A 13,338-nucleotide genomic window follows, 5' to 3' on the forward strand; every position below is an offset into this window, starting at 1 on the left:
TGGTGGGTGAGTGATGACTTACAGGACAGATACGAGGAGTTTTAACGCCAGTAGGAATTTCGGGAACAGATGGGCTGCAGGGGCCTATTTTGATGCCAGGGACAGGGTTCTGTGTAAAGTAAATATTTTCCCAGCGTGGATCTCCGGTGAGGCTGTAGGGAAGCAGATTTCCTCAAGATGCAAATGACTCAAGTTAGAAATAAATATTGAATGGAAACTGCAATTCAGCTTCGTTTCTCCAGTTGTGGGCCCCCAAGACTTCTCGCAGATAAGCCGCTGCTGCCGCCCAGGTGGGCGAGGGCGGGCGCGGATGGGGGGAGGGGGATGTACGGGAGAGGATGCTCTCATTCTCAGACTTCACGTTTTCTGTATTTTTTTGGGGCGGCGGGGAGTGGAAAAGGCGTAACCACAAAGGGATCAAGCAAAGTTATGTCTGTCCAGAGGCTCGGGATATTATTTTAAAAATACATGATTATTGATTTCAGAGAGGAAGGGGGAGAGATAGAAACATCAATGATGAGAGAGCATCATAGATCACCTGCCTTCTGCACGCCCCACACTGGGGAATGAACCTGAAACCCGGGCCTGTGCCCTGACCGGGAATTGAACCCTGACCTCCTGGTTCATAGGTCGATGCTCAACCACAGGGTCACGCAGGCCGGGTGAGTATGATTATTGATTTCAGAGAGGAAGGGAGAGAGATAGAAACATCAATGATGAGAGAGCATCATAGATCACCTGCCTCCTGCACGCCCCACACTGGGGAATGAACCTGAAACCCGGGCCTGTGCCCTGACCGGGAATTGAACCCTGACCTCCTGGTTCATAGGTCGATGCTCAACCACAGGGTCACGCAGGCCGGGTGAGGCTCAGGCTATTTTAAAGCACCCTCCCCCCTCTCTTCCTAACCCAGATCTCGCCTTGCGGATTTTTTCACCAACTGCCAGCCGGAGTCCAGGTCTGCCAGCAGCTGCCTGAAGGAAAACTACGCGGACTGCCTCCTTGCCTACTCGGGGCTCATTGGTAAGACGGGGAGGAGCAAAATGGGAGGAAAGGCTGGTTTATAAATACTCAGGGACCCTTCCCGCTGTAGCCACCATGGCCTGTGAGAGCCACAAGCTCCCAGTGTCCCTCTGTGTTGGGGTTTTGATGTCAGGCCTCTAGGACTCGCCTGTAAAAAAAAAAAAAAGCAAAAAGGAGGCTAATGGACTCGCAAAGGCAGGGAGCAGGGATTGTTAAAGAGCAGGCAGACAGCAGCGCAGTAGGAGAAGCGACCATGTGGAACCAAAGTACGAAAAGGCCTGCTTAGGGAAGAGGAGAGCGCGTCAAGCCAAGGAAACTGAATCAGGGGACTTTGGAGAAAGGGAACTTGGAAGTCGTTCATTCTGGGGACATCCAAAAGGCTGTTTCCCAGAAATGGCCCTTTGGAAAGAAAGCCCCTGAGTGCTGGGGTCCTGCTCACCATTCATAGCCTTGCGGATGCGGCTCCTGGAGTGCAGGGGGCGACTTCGCCTCCCTGTTTTCCCATGAACAGACTCAGCAGCAGGAACGGTCCTTTCTGTCTTTCAAGACCTGAGGTGCGAGCAGACCAGGTGCTGGGCGCCTAGGAAACCAGTGCGATTGAATGGGCACCGGTGGGTTGGCAGAGAGCCAGAGGGAGGCAGATGTGTGCCCCTGGGTGGGTGTGGCAGGCAGGTGGGCAGGCGGCTGCTCCAGGGACCAGGGCCTGGGGAGCCTGGGTGACAGGGCTGCTTCATGAGTGACATTTGAGAAGGAACACACAGTGCAGGCTGGGAGGGGGAGGGAGATGGCGGCTGTCAGAAGCGCCATGGCTCAGCCAGGGTGTGTGTTCCTGCCAGGATCGCACACATCACCAGGCAGAAGGAACTCCTCTTGCTTCCCCCCCCCACCCCCAACACAACAGCACAGACCAAATTCTTTGTCACCAGCGTGTCCTCAGCAAGAGCCATGGGAAAATCGACAGTGGGACTTATGCAAGGGTATTACAGGTGTCTGCACACGTGTCCCCTCCTGCATGCCCCCAACTGGGGATCGAGCCAGCAACCTGGGCCTGTGCTCTTGACCGGAATCGAACCCGGGACCCAGGACCCTTCAGTCTGCAGGCTGACGCTCTATCCACTGAGCCAAACTGGCTAGGGCCCCACTTCTTTTGAAAGGATACCTGTGCTCTGTTGGGTCATTGACCATGTTTATGGATATGTCCAATGTGTGTAATTTCCTTAAGTCAGTGTTCCAAATTGGCACTGGCTCTCTCCTTTTTTTAAGTTAGTCCCTAGAAGGGATTACTTCTCAACTACGGCATTATAGGTTTAAGGAATAACAATTAAGGCATGCTCATTGTACAAAGTAAAGAAACAAGCAAACAGAGAAGCCCAAAGGAGACAGTTTTAAGGAGTGACAAGTCCACTCCCAGGTGTAATTGCTATTAACACCTCAGGCCCATCCCTCCAGGCACACATGCTCATGAACTCCACCTTGAATGGCTAGGCAAGCTGTTACATGCCTGAGGATGATGAAATCCTCTTCTCTTGAGGGAATAGTCGGTCGAGGCAGTGCATTCTACAGACCAAAACCTGTTTCTCCGTTGGGTTCGGATCCCTCCTTCCACACTGGTCATTGCATTCTAACTTCTTTGAGGACAAAGCTGGCTCCGACTTTTTCCACGTGTCAGGGACCCACCGTGGTGCCAGGCGCTCTTAGTAGGTACATGTCAACCTCTTTGCTCAGTTGCTTTCTCACCCAAAGTCAGGAGCTCCCTCTCTGTTGTGGGTCGAAGGTCTCATCTCAAGATATAACGGCACATCACTTAGTTCAAGTCAGTGAGGAATGTAAGGCAAAGAAGATGTACTCTGGACCCAAGAAGAGCTTACAAAGAAAAAAAATTTTTTTCTGTTTGTGAACCAACTATATCCTGTGGATCACTGACTACTTCTTATTTCCACAAAATGTATAAAAACAGAGGGCTTCTTGGCATGAGTTGGCATCGCCTGGTGTGGGCCACCCAGAAGAAGGCATTCGGGTTGTATTAGGGAGAAGTGCACTGTTTATTTGTGCCAGTACAGAACTCACCAGAAACACCATGAGCACAGGAAGATGTGGGCAAGAGAGACCACCCAGTATTTCTTTTAGGGCATTTGAGGGCTGGTGAGACAGTGCTCTAGGAGCCTCAGCTTAGGGAGTCTCCACTGTTGGCTTCCAGTTCCTCCACAGCTTGGAAGGCTTTATTTCAGTCCGAGGGCGTCTGGTGAGCAGAGGCCTCGTCACACAGTACATCCAGGATGTGGGGTGATCCGTAAAGATCGCTTCGAAGCTTCTTTTGTTTCTCGGAAGAGGCCATTTGCTGCCGAGGGAAGTAGATTCAACGTCCTAAAAGGATTTTTAAGATACGTAAAACCAGTTCTATCTGTTTATGAAGATTAATGACATTCTCAAGAAAATGCAAGGGATTTGGCAACTCATGCATTCAAAGTTAATTCTCTCCTACTCCAAGACATCCATACCATTTGTGCAGGGAAAAAAAAAAAAAGGAAAACCACCCTAAATGCAGCTCAAGGAGTTCCGTTATAATTTTTTTAAGTAAATGTGTAAATTATTTTATGTGCTCGAGATAAATTGCCGGGAAAATGCACTGCTTAACATAATTTCCCACTCTGCCAACACAACGTTTGCAATTATCCACGGTGCATCCGCCCTGAGAGAGCATTTGTTTCTTTTCGGGCTGTAGGAAAGTCCTTATCGTCAGGCAAGAATAAAACACCTGGTTTCTACTCCTTTAGGTACAGTCATGACCCCCAACTACATAGACTCCAGCAGCCTCAGCGTGGCCCCGTGGTGTGACTGCAGCAACAGCGGCAACGACCTGGAAGAGTGCTTGAAGTTTCTGAATTTCTTCAAGGACAATACGTGTCTTAGTAAGTTATTTTAAAAATAGGAAACAAACACGTTTTTCTCTCTGAGTTCAAACCCTACTTCCATGTTCCTTGTGTTTCTTGTGTGTGTTCGTTCTCTCTCTCTCTCTCTCTCTCTCTCTCACTCTCTCTCTCGGCACAGCCTTTGGCCACACTGCCTAATGCAGCGGGGAACACAGCAAGTGATCAGCTGGGTGCTGCCAAGACAGACTACAAAAACCCGAGAGAACAAGAGATTCTATTAACTGAGGGTCCATTGTGTGGGAAGGAACCCTTCTACCCACAGATCAAAGTTTGATCTTGGCAACCAGCACAACCTCTGTTCCAAATGTTCTTAAAACCTGAGTGTAATATACAATGTGAGATGCTCAGACAAATTAGGTGGGGGTAGGCCCCTAAGGGCTCTCAGAGAAAGATTAGAATGTCAACATCAATAGCCCCCATGATGTTCCACGTTGGCTCAGAGGAGAAGCAGCAATTCCTGAGTGAGAGAAGCTGGCTGTGCAGCTGGGAGGTTGGTTATCTCGGGAGGTGGAGATGAGCACTTGGTGAGGGGGCGGGGGGGGGCGGGAACCTCTAGGCAAATGGGAAACATATTTCCCAAAGGGAGAGAGAGATGGAGAGAAATGTACGGTGAACACCATTCATCAGACGAACTTCTAAAGCACTGTGCCAGGTCTCCCTTCTAGCCACTGAGATGTGTGCGTTCCAGGTGACAACTCCACTGAGGTGCTTGAGTACCTCACCCACATGTTGTGGCGGCCACTGTGCGTTTACTGGGTGCCTTCAGCTTACTCTTGAGGGAGTCTAATACCGTATATGCATTATCTCATTTGCCCTAATCTTCACAAGAGGTATTATTATCTCTACTTCACAGTTGAATAAATGGCTGGTCTTCACGTAGACCAGCGGTTCTCAACCTGTGGATCGCGACCCCTTTGGGGGTCGAACGACCCTTTCACAGGGGTCGCCTAAGACCATCGGAAAACACATATATAATTACATGTTGTTCAATTTGTAACAATGAAAATACATCCTGCATATCAGATATTTACATTACGATTCATAACAGTAGCAACATTACAGTTATGAAGTAGCAACGAAAGTAATTTTATGGTTGGGGGTCACCACAACATGAGGAACTGTATTAAAGGGTCGCGGCATTAGGAAGGTTGAGAACCACTGACGTAGACCATCCATGCCAAAGATAGTATGCAAAGCCTGAGTTCCCGCTTCTGCAGCCCCCTGTCCGCTAAGGAGTTAGTGTTGTGCCTGCTATTGAAGGGCCCATTGGGCAGGAACATATACCTGAATGTCAGGGACCAGCTATGATTTCTGGTGGCAGGTGTGGACCAAGTGTCTAGGAATTAAGGCTCAGCAGTCCCTCTGAGAGCCCTGTCCTCAAGGGACAATTTCTCCAGGAGGCGCTGCTGGACGGTGACTGATTTCTAGAGCATTAGCTAACCACCTGCCATGTGCACATTGGAAAGGCTTCCAAGTGTTGCTTTCCCAATCTCCTCATTGTTTCGAGAAAAGACAAATCTAAATGACGAGGTTTCTTAGTCATGTGGCCGTGACCATATCGTTAGAATAAAAACAAGCTTTTGAAAACTTAAGTGAAATTCAAACCCACAAAACTAGTCTCAAGTGTGGAGTCATTTGCCGAGACACTGGGCATACTATGGACCTCTTGTTTGGTCTTGACGCTAAAAAATTTATATATATATATGTGTGTGTGTGTGTGTGTGTGTTCCCTCTTTTTCACCTCCTGCACGCTCTTCTGGCAGAATACAAGATTTAGTGAAGATAAAGCAATGACAGTAGAGGCCAGCGTGAGAAAAAGATGCTCACACTGCCCAGAAAGCTGCTCCTTCACAGGAAACTCAAGTTGTCCCTGCGTAATAATATTTTGGTGAAGGGGAGAATAGTCCGGTATCTTATTGCTAATGACTTTGCAATAAAAATAAGTGCATTTGGTCTTCAACAGGGACCAAGGCCAGCCAGAATTTTTCATACTCATTCCATTTATACTTTGTTTAGAAGGGGCACAGCATGCCAAAGGCACAGGGCTGTGGATTCAGTCTCTGCCAAGGCCCTCGAGTAGAAGGAACTGGAACTTGTGCACTCCAACCCAGATGCAATAACCCAGTTCTGCTCTCTTCAGATTAACCAACTCTTCCCCAGACTCCCCTGTCATGAACACCGCTCCGACCTATTGTTTACTTCTGGTTATTGTGGGGGAAACAGTTAATTTTACATCAAAGTGCATGGCAGATGTTGGGGAAAGAGAGATGAAAGAATGAGCTGAAGGTGAAGGTGACTGTTACTGTCACTCAAGTCTTTCTTTAGATGCCACCTTCCCCTCCCTGGACCACTTCATCTAAACTGCACCTCCCCGTTCCCACCCAGGGCGTCCTGCACGCCACCTGCTTCCTTTTTCTCCAAGCATTTCTCACCGTCTAACGTATTATATATTCTCCTTGTTTCCTTCCAAGCAGAATGTGACCTCCAGGAGGGCAGGGACTTTTGTCTTTCATTGCTGTCATTGATCTTTGCAGCATCCCTAGGGCCTGGCACTTTGTAGATGTTCCGTTGACATTTGGATGAATGAATGAATGAATGAATGGGCAAGTGGACAAACAACTTCCCCAAGTGCCAGGGCAAACTCACTGAAAAGCACAGGTAGTTTCAATGAGTGGCAAAGGGTCTCTTGAATCTACATGTCTTAAGAAGAAAAAGGAAGGTTTTGCTGTTTTTTTGTTATTGTTGCTCTGGGTCATTCAAGGAAACCAGTCCCCCATATACCTTTCTCTACATTCCACCCCCTCGTTGGGCTGTATAACATGGCCAGAAGCAGAAAAGGCATTTATATTAATTTGAAGCTGTTTCCTACAGCCTTGAAAATGTAAAGTTGTAGAAAACAGGTTTCCAATTTTCTGAACTTAAAGGATAACAATTTTAGAACAAAATGTCACTTCTAAAAGGAACATTAGGCTTAAATTATTCTGCCTTGTATATCGAAAAATGCCAGCTAAGAGTCAGATAGTAACAATTTGCACATTCAGGTCCCAAGTGGAAGAGTTTGATTTCTTATACAATGAATATGAAGTAAAAAAAATTCCTAAATCCAGGCCAAATCCCCAAAGACCTGATTAAACTGTTTCTTATTCATTTGAGGGGGAGGGGAACAATACAACCAATTTACTCCTGCCATGAAAACAATCTAATCCCATGAACTTGTAATAAGCTTTTAAAGTTTTACATTTTCAACTTTTCATTTAAGCATGGCTGCTCCTACCTAATTATGCAGATTTTGTTTAGAAGACTGGGAGCAGAAAGGGAAAAAAATAATCTCAGTTAAATTTTCATTAGATTATTGCTGAGGTTCGGGGAGATTTTTCTTCTACAGAAACTGGCTGTATTTGTGCTGTGAGCATTGCCGGTCTCGTAGTAGGTGCTCTGTGCTGGGGAATCACATATTTTTGCTCTTCGATTTCACTGCCTAACAAATAAATGTCATTGCCACTGAGTCTTCTCAGTCCCATAGTTAAGGATGTTATACTAAAAAAAAATAATGAGTTTGCTTTTGGTACAGGATTTTGACAGAGCACAAAGGTTTTCTTGGAAGATGGGACAGTGGTTGGGATCCCAAATAACAGGTCCGAGGCTGGATTTCCAAGGGCTTACCCAATGAGCATTTCAGGGCAAGGACCTGGTGCATCAATCGGAACAGCATAGGTGTGGGTTGCAGTTGGAGCATCCAAGTGTCCGGCTCAGTGTTGAATGAACGAATTGATTTTTGAACCTCTGACCCAGTGGCTGGCTCTCAACACACGTAGGCTAGACAGTTGGGTGGGTTTTGTTCAGGGAAGCCCAGTGCTCTATTCAGAATTTCTAGGCGGCCTGTCTGGCTGTATGTAGCTTGTCTGGTACATTTGCTGCTTGACTTTGAAATTGGATTTCCTCCTGTTTTACTGCAGAAAATGCAATCCAGGCTTTTGGCAACGGCTCCGATGTCACTGTGTGGCAGCCAGCCCTCCCGGTTCAGACCACCACTGCCACGACCACCACCGCCTTCCGGGTCAAGAACCAGCCCCTGGGGCCAGCAGGGTCCGAGAATGAGATCCCCACCCACGTGTTACCGCCTTGTGCAAATTTACAGGTAAGCGCGGGGCTGACTGTCGGAGCTCACGGCTGGCGCCACCCAGGCTCATTGTCTTCACAGCCAGGCGGCGAACGACGCCCAGGTTGGAATCTTAAAAGTGCATCTTAACCGTGACACATGGAGATACACGGGAAGTGCCATAGAGTGGAGAGAAAGCTGGACTTGACTGCCATTCATAGGGGGTGTGGCTTTGGTTAAGGCTCCTGCCTATGTATCTGCCCTGGTGTCCTCGCCTGGAATATGGTGTGAGGGCTGGGCAGCTGGGTCCTGAAGGTTTTCGTTCGTGGGGTCCAGCTAGATCGGCTGTGTGCATATGTATTAAGCTTATTCCGTGTTTTCTACAAAACAGCAGCATATTGAAAAGAAAGGAGCTTTTGGTTTTGTCCCCAACACGCCGCTTAATCGGAATGATTTAAAACTGTGTCTAGCCCAGCCGGCGTGGCTCAGTGGTCGAGCGTCGACCTATAAACCAGAAGGTCATGGTTCAATTCCCAGTCAGGGCACATGCCTGGGTTGTGGGCTTGATCCCCAGTGTGGGGAGTGCAGGAGGCAGCCGATCACTGATCCTCTCTCATCATTGATGTTTCTCTTTCTCTCCCCCTCTCCCTTCCTCTCTGAAATCAACAAAAATATATTAAAAAATACAATTGTCTCTAAAGGGGAACCAGAGGCAGAGCTAACAGTGAAGCGTTAAGCTCAAACGTGGAGCCCCCTGGGGCTTGTCCGTCCTTGCGCAGTGAGAGGAGCTGTGAGCAGCTGCCCTGCGAGGACAGTCCAGCGGGAACGGCCCGGAGGCCTCCCTGGGGTTAATCCCGACCTCCCAGGCAGGACCACACCACACTCACAGTGGCTTCTTGACTTTCGTCAAAGCAGGGTGTTTACTCTGCCCTTCCATTGATTTTCCCACAGTAAAGAGCAGTCAGCTGTTTGTAGGACGGTACATACTCATGTGCTCACATAGTATTTTCACATGCTTTCCCTCTTTGCATGTTACACTCCTGCGGCTGCGGGGGAGATGCTATTACTGTGGTCCTGCCAGGCTGGTTCTTTCATTCGAGGACACGGGCTCAGCGAGGTACCACTTTCGCTGGAGCCTGCGGAGCTGGTGGGTCACAGACCCGGCGCTGGGGGCCCAGGAGCCTCGTCTTCTTCTCAGGGCTCTCCCTGTATTTGGGGTAGTGCTGACCGTGTGGTGACTTCTGCCTCCTGCCCTGTGCGGAAGGGGCATTTGCCAAGCACCGCGCTGTCACACTTGTCATACTTCACACTCATTGCTGGAGCACAGCGTCCCTTCTCTCCCCTCACTCCCCCTAAGGGTCAGTCTGGCCAGAGTGCTCCCCAGCATCAGGGCCTCTCCTAGCCTCAGCTTCCTCATCTGGGAGGCCAGGGGCTGGCCTTGCTGCTAGGGTTGTGAGGATTAAACGAGGTCATGCATCAGTGCTTGGGGCACAGAGAATGTTCCAGAATGGTGCTTTAGAAACGTCCCAGGCAGTGCCACTCCTATATCACTGGCTACTTGGGTCCTTTACAGCAGTAAACAGATGCCCGTGTTGTGTGTGCATGGGGTGGAGTGCTGTGCCAGGGAAAAATGGCGTGTTAGCGCTCATAGGCGTAGAGCGTGTTTAGCTTTTTCAAAACATTTCACCTGCTTTGTGCCCTTTATTCCGTACCAGCCCGTGAGTCAGGTGAGATAGACATCCGTCCCTTTGACAAACGAGGCCACTGAGGCAGGGAGAGGCTGGCAATCCACCCAAGCTCACACAGCAGTGCCCTGGCAGGGCTGGGATTTTTGGATCCGAAGCCAGTGTGCCTCGGCCTTGCTCCCAGGTCACAGACGTTGGCCTTATTCCATGGCCTTGGACAACCTGGGCTCCTCTGAATTAGGAATGGACAGAGAGGAGGAAGTGAAAACTAGGAAAGGAGGTCATGCAGCATTTGTCTTTCTGTGTCTGGCTTACTTCACTCCGCATCATGTCCGCCAGGTCCATGCGGAATCTGAAAAAGGAGCGTCCTGAGAAGCAGGGAGTAGAACGGTGGTTACAAGGGGGTGGGGAGGGGGAAGTGGGGGATGCGGGGCAAAGGGTGCAAAGTTCCAGCTACGCAGGATGAGTAAGTTCTGGGGGACTAATGGACAGCGTGGTGACCACAGTTATCACATACTGTATTCTGTGCTTGAGATTTGCTATAAGAGGGTAGATCTTTATTGTTCTCAAAGCCCCCCAAATGGTTAACATGACTGTGGTAAACCTTTCACAATGTATGCGTATATAAAAGCATCCCATTGTATGCCTTGCCTGTATACAATTCTTATTTCTCAATGATAACTCAAGAAATTTGGAGGGGCGGGGGAGGGTGTGCAGAAAAGATGAGCAGGAAGAAGCTGGTTTTGAGGGAGCCGTATGCCTAGTTCTTCCTGAAGACGGTGATGCACGTGATAGGACAATACAAAGCTCATACTTGGGCTGGTTTCTTCCCGCCACCGTTCCAGGAGACGGTGCCGGGGAAGTCCTGAGACTTTGCCAGCAAAACTTAGTGCAGCTTGGTGATCTCAGGATGACTTAGATTAAGAATGGTGGAAAGAATCGCTGGAGGCCAGGGGCTCGATCAGGGGAATGAGCAAGTGATGAGAGATGGGTCTCAGCCCATGAGAATGAGGTCCTGGCGCTGAGTCAGGACACCTGCTTTGACGCAGGGCCTCCAGGAGATGTGTTCTCCCCGTCTGTCCTTCCTCCGCCTGCCTGGCTGTCTCCAGGTAAATCACCATTTGCCTGAGGGGCCCAGAAATATCTTCGAAGGGTGTTTGCCCGCCGCGTATGTCGTTACTCAGAATAGAACCCGCTTGGGACCCATTGGTAACAGATTTGGAGAAAGTCAGCTACGTCTGGCAGCTCTAAAGTTCACCTCCCCCGAGAAGCACCCTCTTGTAATATTTTATAATGTACAATAATACGAGAAAACTCTCGGGGACTTGAGTTTCTGTCTTAACATTTGAGATAGATTTCCCCCTTGGAAGGGAAGCAATAGAATAAACATTTTCAAAAAGTCAGCTTCGAAGGGTAATTATCAACACACCAAACCCAGTTCTGTTTGGGGAAACGGTGGCCTGGGGTGCGTGCGGTGCACCCAGGACTCATCTGTGGCTGCTATGAAAGGCTCTGCTTTAAAAAAGGAAAGTTGATTGATTCGTGTGAAATGTCATGGAAATGTCCAAGGGCCGGCTCCCTGAGGTGCTAAATGACCAGGTTTTGGGTAACCCACCACACTCCCATGTCGGGATTCATTGGCAGTCGTATTAGTAACAAGCGTGACACAGGCGATGCTATTGTTGGCACATCCCTTTGACTCTGTACAAAACGGTCACATGAGAAACAAGGCAATATTTAAAAGCCTACCAATTATTTCATCTTCTGCGCACTTGAGTGGTCTGGTAGCTGGAAAAAGCTCAGGATATGCAAGCCAAGTGGATTGTGCTTGTCATTTATATGAAGTAGATATTCAGGGGAGATGCAAGTATTGGAAAAATCTCTCTTTGGCATCACTACACTGTTTATCTCCAGTGGCATAAGGCGAAGACCACTCAAAGTGGCATTTGTGGGCCCCCGATTTCCATGGTCAAATAGGGTTATAGAGACTAGGTAATACAGGCTTGGGACTAGGGCTTAGAACCCCTGAGAAGTTTAACTCCCTCTGCTGCTTTCTTGGAAAGAGCTGGGAAGGGTGATTGAGAGGAGAAAGCCTGATAGAGCAGGGTGTACTCTCAGGCCTAGCAGGATGGGTCTGGGATAGTTCCGGGCAGTGTGTGAGCTCCGTAAACAGTGCAGGCCATATTCAAAGTCAGTTGTTTTGTTTGTGTTGGGAGACGTGGAGGATCAAATCTCAAGTTCAAGTGCCGGCCCCCATCCTCATGGGACTTTTAAAGCAGTTTTCTCAGTCATAAAAGATGTGAGCAGGGTCCCAATGGATGGTCTTTGCAAGAATGCTTACTGCTAAAGTCAGCAATGCAGAGGCCAGCTGTCCCCTTTCCCCCTCAATGATCGCATCATCTACTTTGGTGGTCAGGCCACGCTAGCTCTAGGGGTCCCACAGCTGGGTCACTGTGGCCCTCTGTGAGCCATGGGGTGGGCATCATTCTCTAGCAGAGGACCTACAACATCCACTGGATTTCAGTGTGAGGCCACACCTCCCTGGCCTCCTGGCAAAGCCTCACTCCAGGCCCTTCTTTTTCCAGAGTACAGTTTGGAGCTTAGAGCAATGAGCTGGGCCCTTGTAGGCTGCAGCACCACCTTTACAGGTTGATAGGTGTGGAAAGGGAGACAGGATTTGCCCATCTTTAATACCTAACACATGTGACTCCTACATAGAATATTTGAGTATTGAATTTGAATATGGAATACTAGAGACCCGGTGCACGAAACTCATACACGGGTAGGGTCCCTAGGCCTGGACGGCCATCAGGCTGGGGCCTTCCTTCATTCCGCGCCACCCCCTGGTGGTCAGCGCATGTCATAGCGAGCAGTCAAACTCCTGGTCGGTCGAACTCCTGAGGGGACAATTTGCATATTAGCTTTTTATTATATAGGATTAGCATACTGCCTGAGAACATTGAAAATAATCTCTATCTGAAACAAGACGTTGCATCCTGGAAGAGCTGTGTCTCAGGAGACCTCAGCAAGGCCCATTCGTACCGGATAGGGCCAGACCAGCCCGGGAATGACTTCAAAACTCTTCTCAGGGCCAAACCCCAAAAGTCTCGATGTGGCAGGAGGGCGATTATCCAAACCTGCTAAGTACCCAGGACTCCACTGGCTGTGACCATGTGGAAATTTGAAGTGTTGAGTTTTAAAAGGAAAGCTGCCAATGGGTGTTCTGTAAATCATTGGTGCCAGCAGACTGACCCCATTATGTCAGCTAATCCTGGAAATACAGGAGGTAAATTTAAATCTTCCAGCATGAAGCACTTAATCAATATTCTAAATGTTTCCCTTGCAATTTATGCTGGCAGGGCAATGGGGCGCTTTGGCGTCCCGTTAATCTTCCACTGGAGAAGAGGTGCTTGTGTGCAAGGCCAGGGTGCCGGGGTTCGGATGGCTGGTGGGTGGGCAGGAAGCTGCGAGGGGAGAAGAAAGTACTTATTTCCAGACCAGGCCCCTGGCATGGGGCCGCTCACTCCCTGTACTCATGCTGCCCCTTCCAGCGGGCAGACCTAGCCTGTGGGCACCTCCTCAGTGCTCTGTCACCTGTGGT

General features: G+C 49.1%; 1 protein-coding gene across 1 annotated transcript in view; it reads left to right on the top strand.

The window, feature by feature from the left end:
* GFRA1 (GDNF family receptor alpha 1) overlaps nucleotides 1-13,338 on the top strand; it is a gene marked incomplete at its 5' end in the record, with an annotated part of 179,848 nt that overhangs the window by 149,389 nt on the left and 17,121 nt on the right. The window contains 3 exons of the mRNA XM_005874557.2: nucleotides 914-1,023; nucleotides 3,798-3,932; nucleotides 7,910-8,091. Of these exons, the coding sequence (XP_005874619.1) occupies nucleotides 914-1,023; nucleotides 3,798-3,932; nucleotides 7,910-8,091 (427 nt within the window). The remainder of the gene's footprint in view (nucleotides 1-913; nucleotides 1,024-3,797; nucleotides 3,933-7,909; nucleotides 8,092-13,338) is intronic.

This window comes from Myotis brandtii, unplaced genomic scaffold (genome assembly GCF_000412655.1).
Source record: "Myotis brandtii unplaced genomic scaffold, ASM41265v1 scaffold441, whole genome shotgun sequence".
NCBI classification, from domain to species: Eukaryota; Metazoa; Chordata; class Mammalia; order Chiroptera; family Vespertilionidae; genus Myotis; species Myotis brandtii.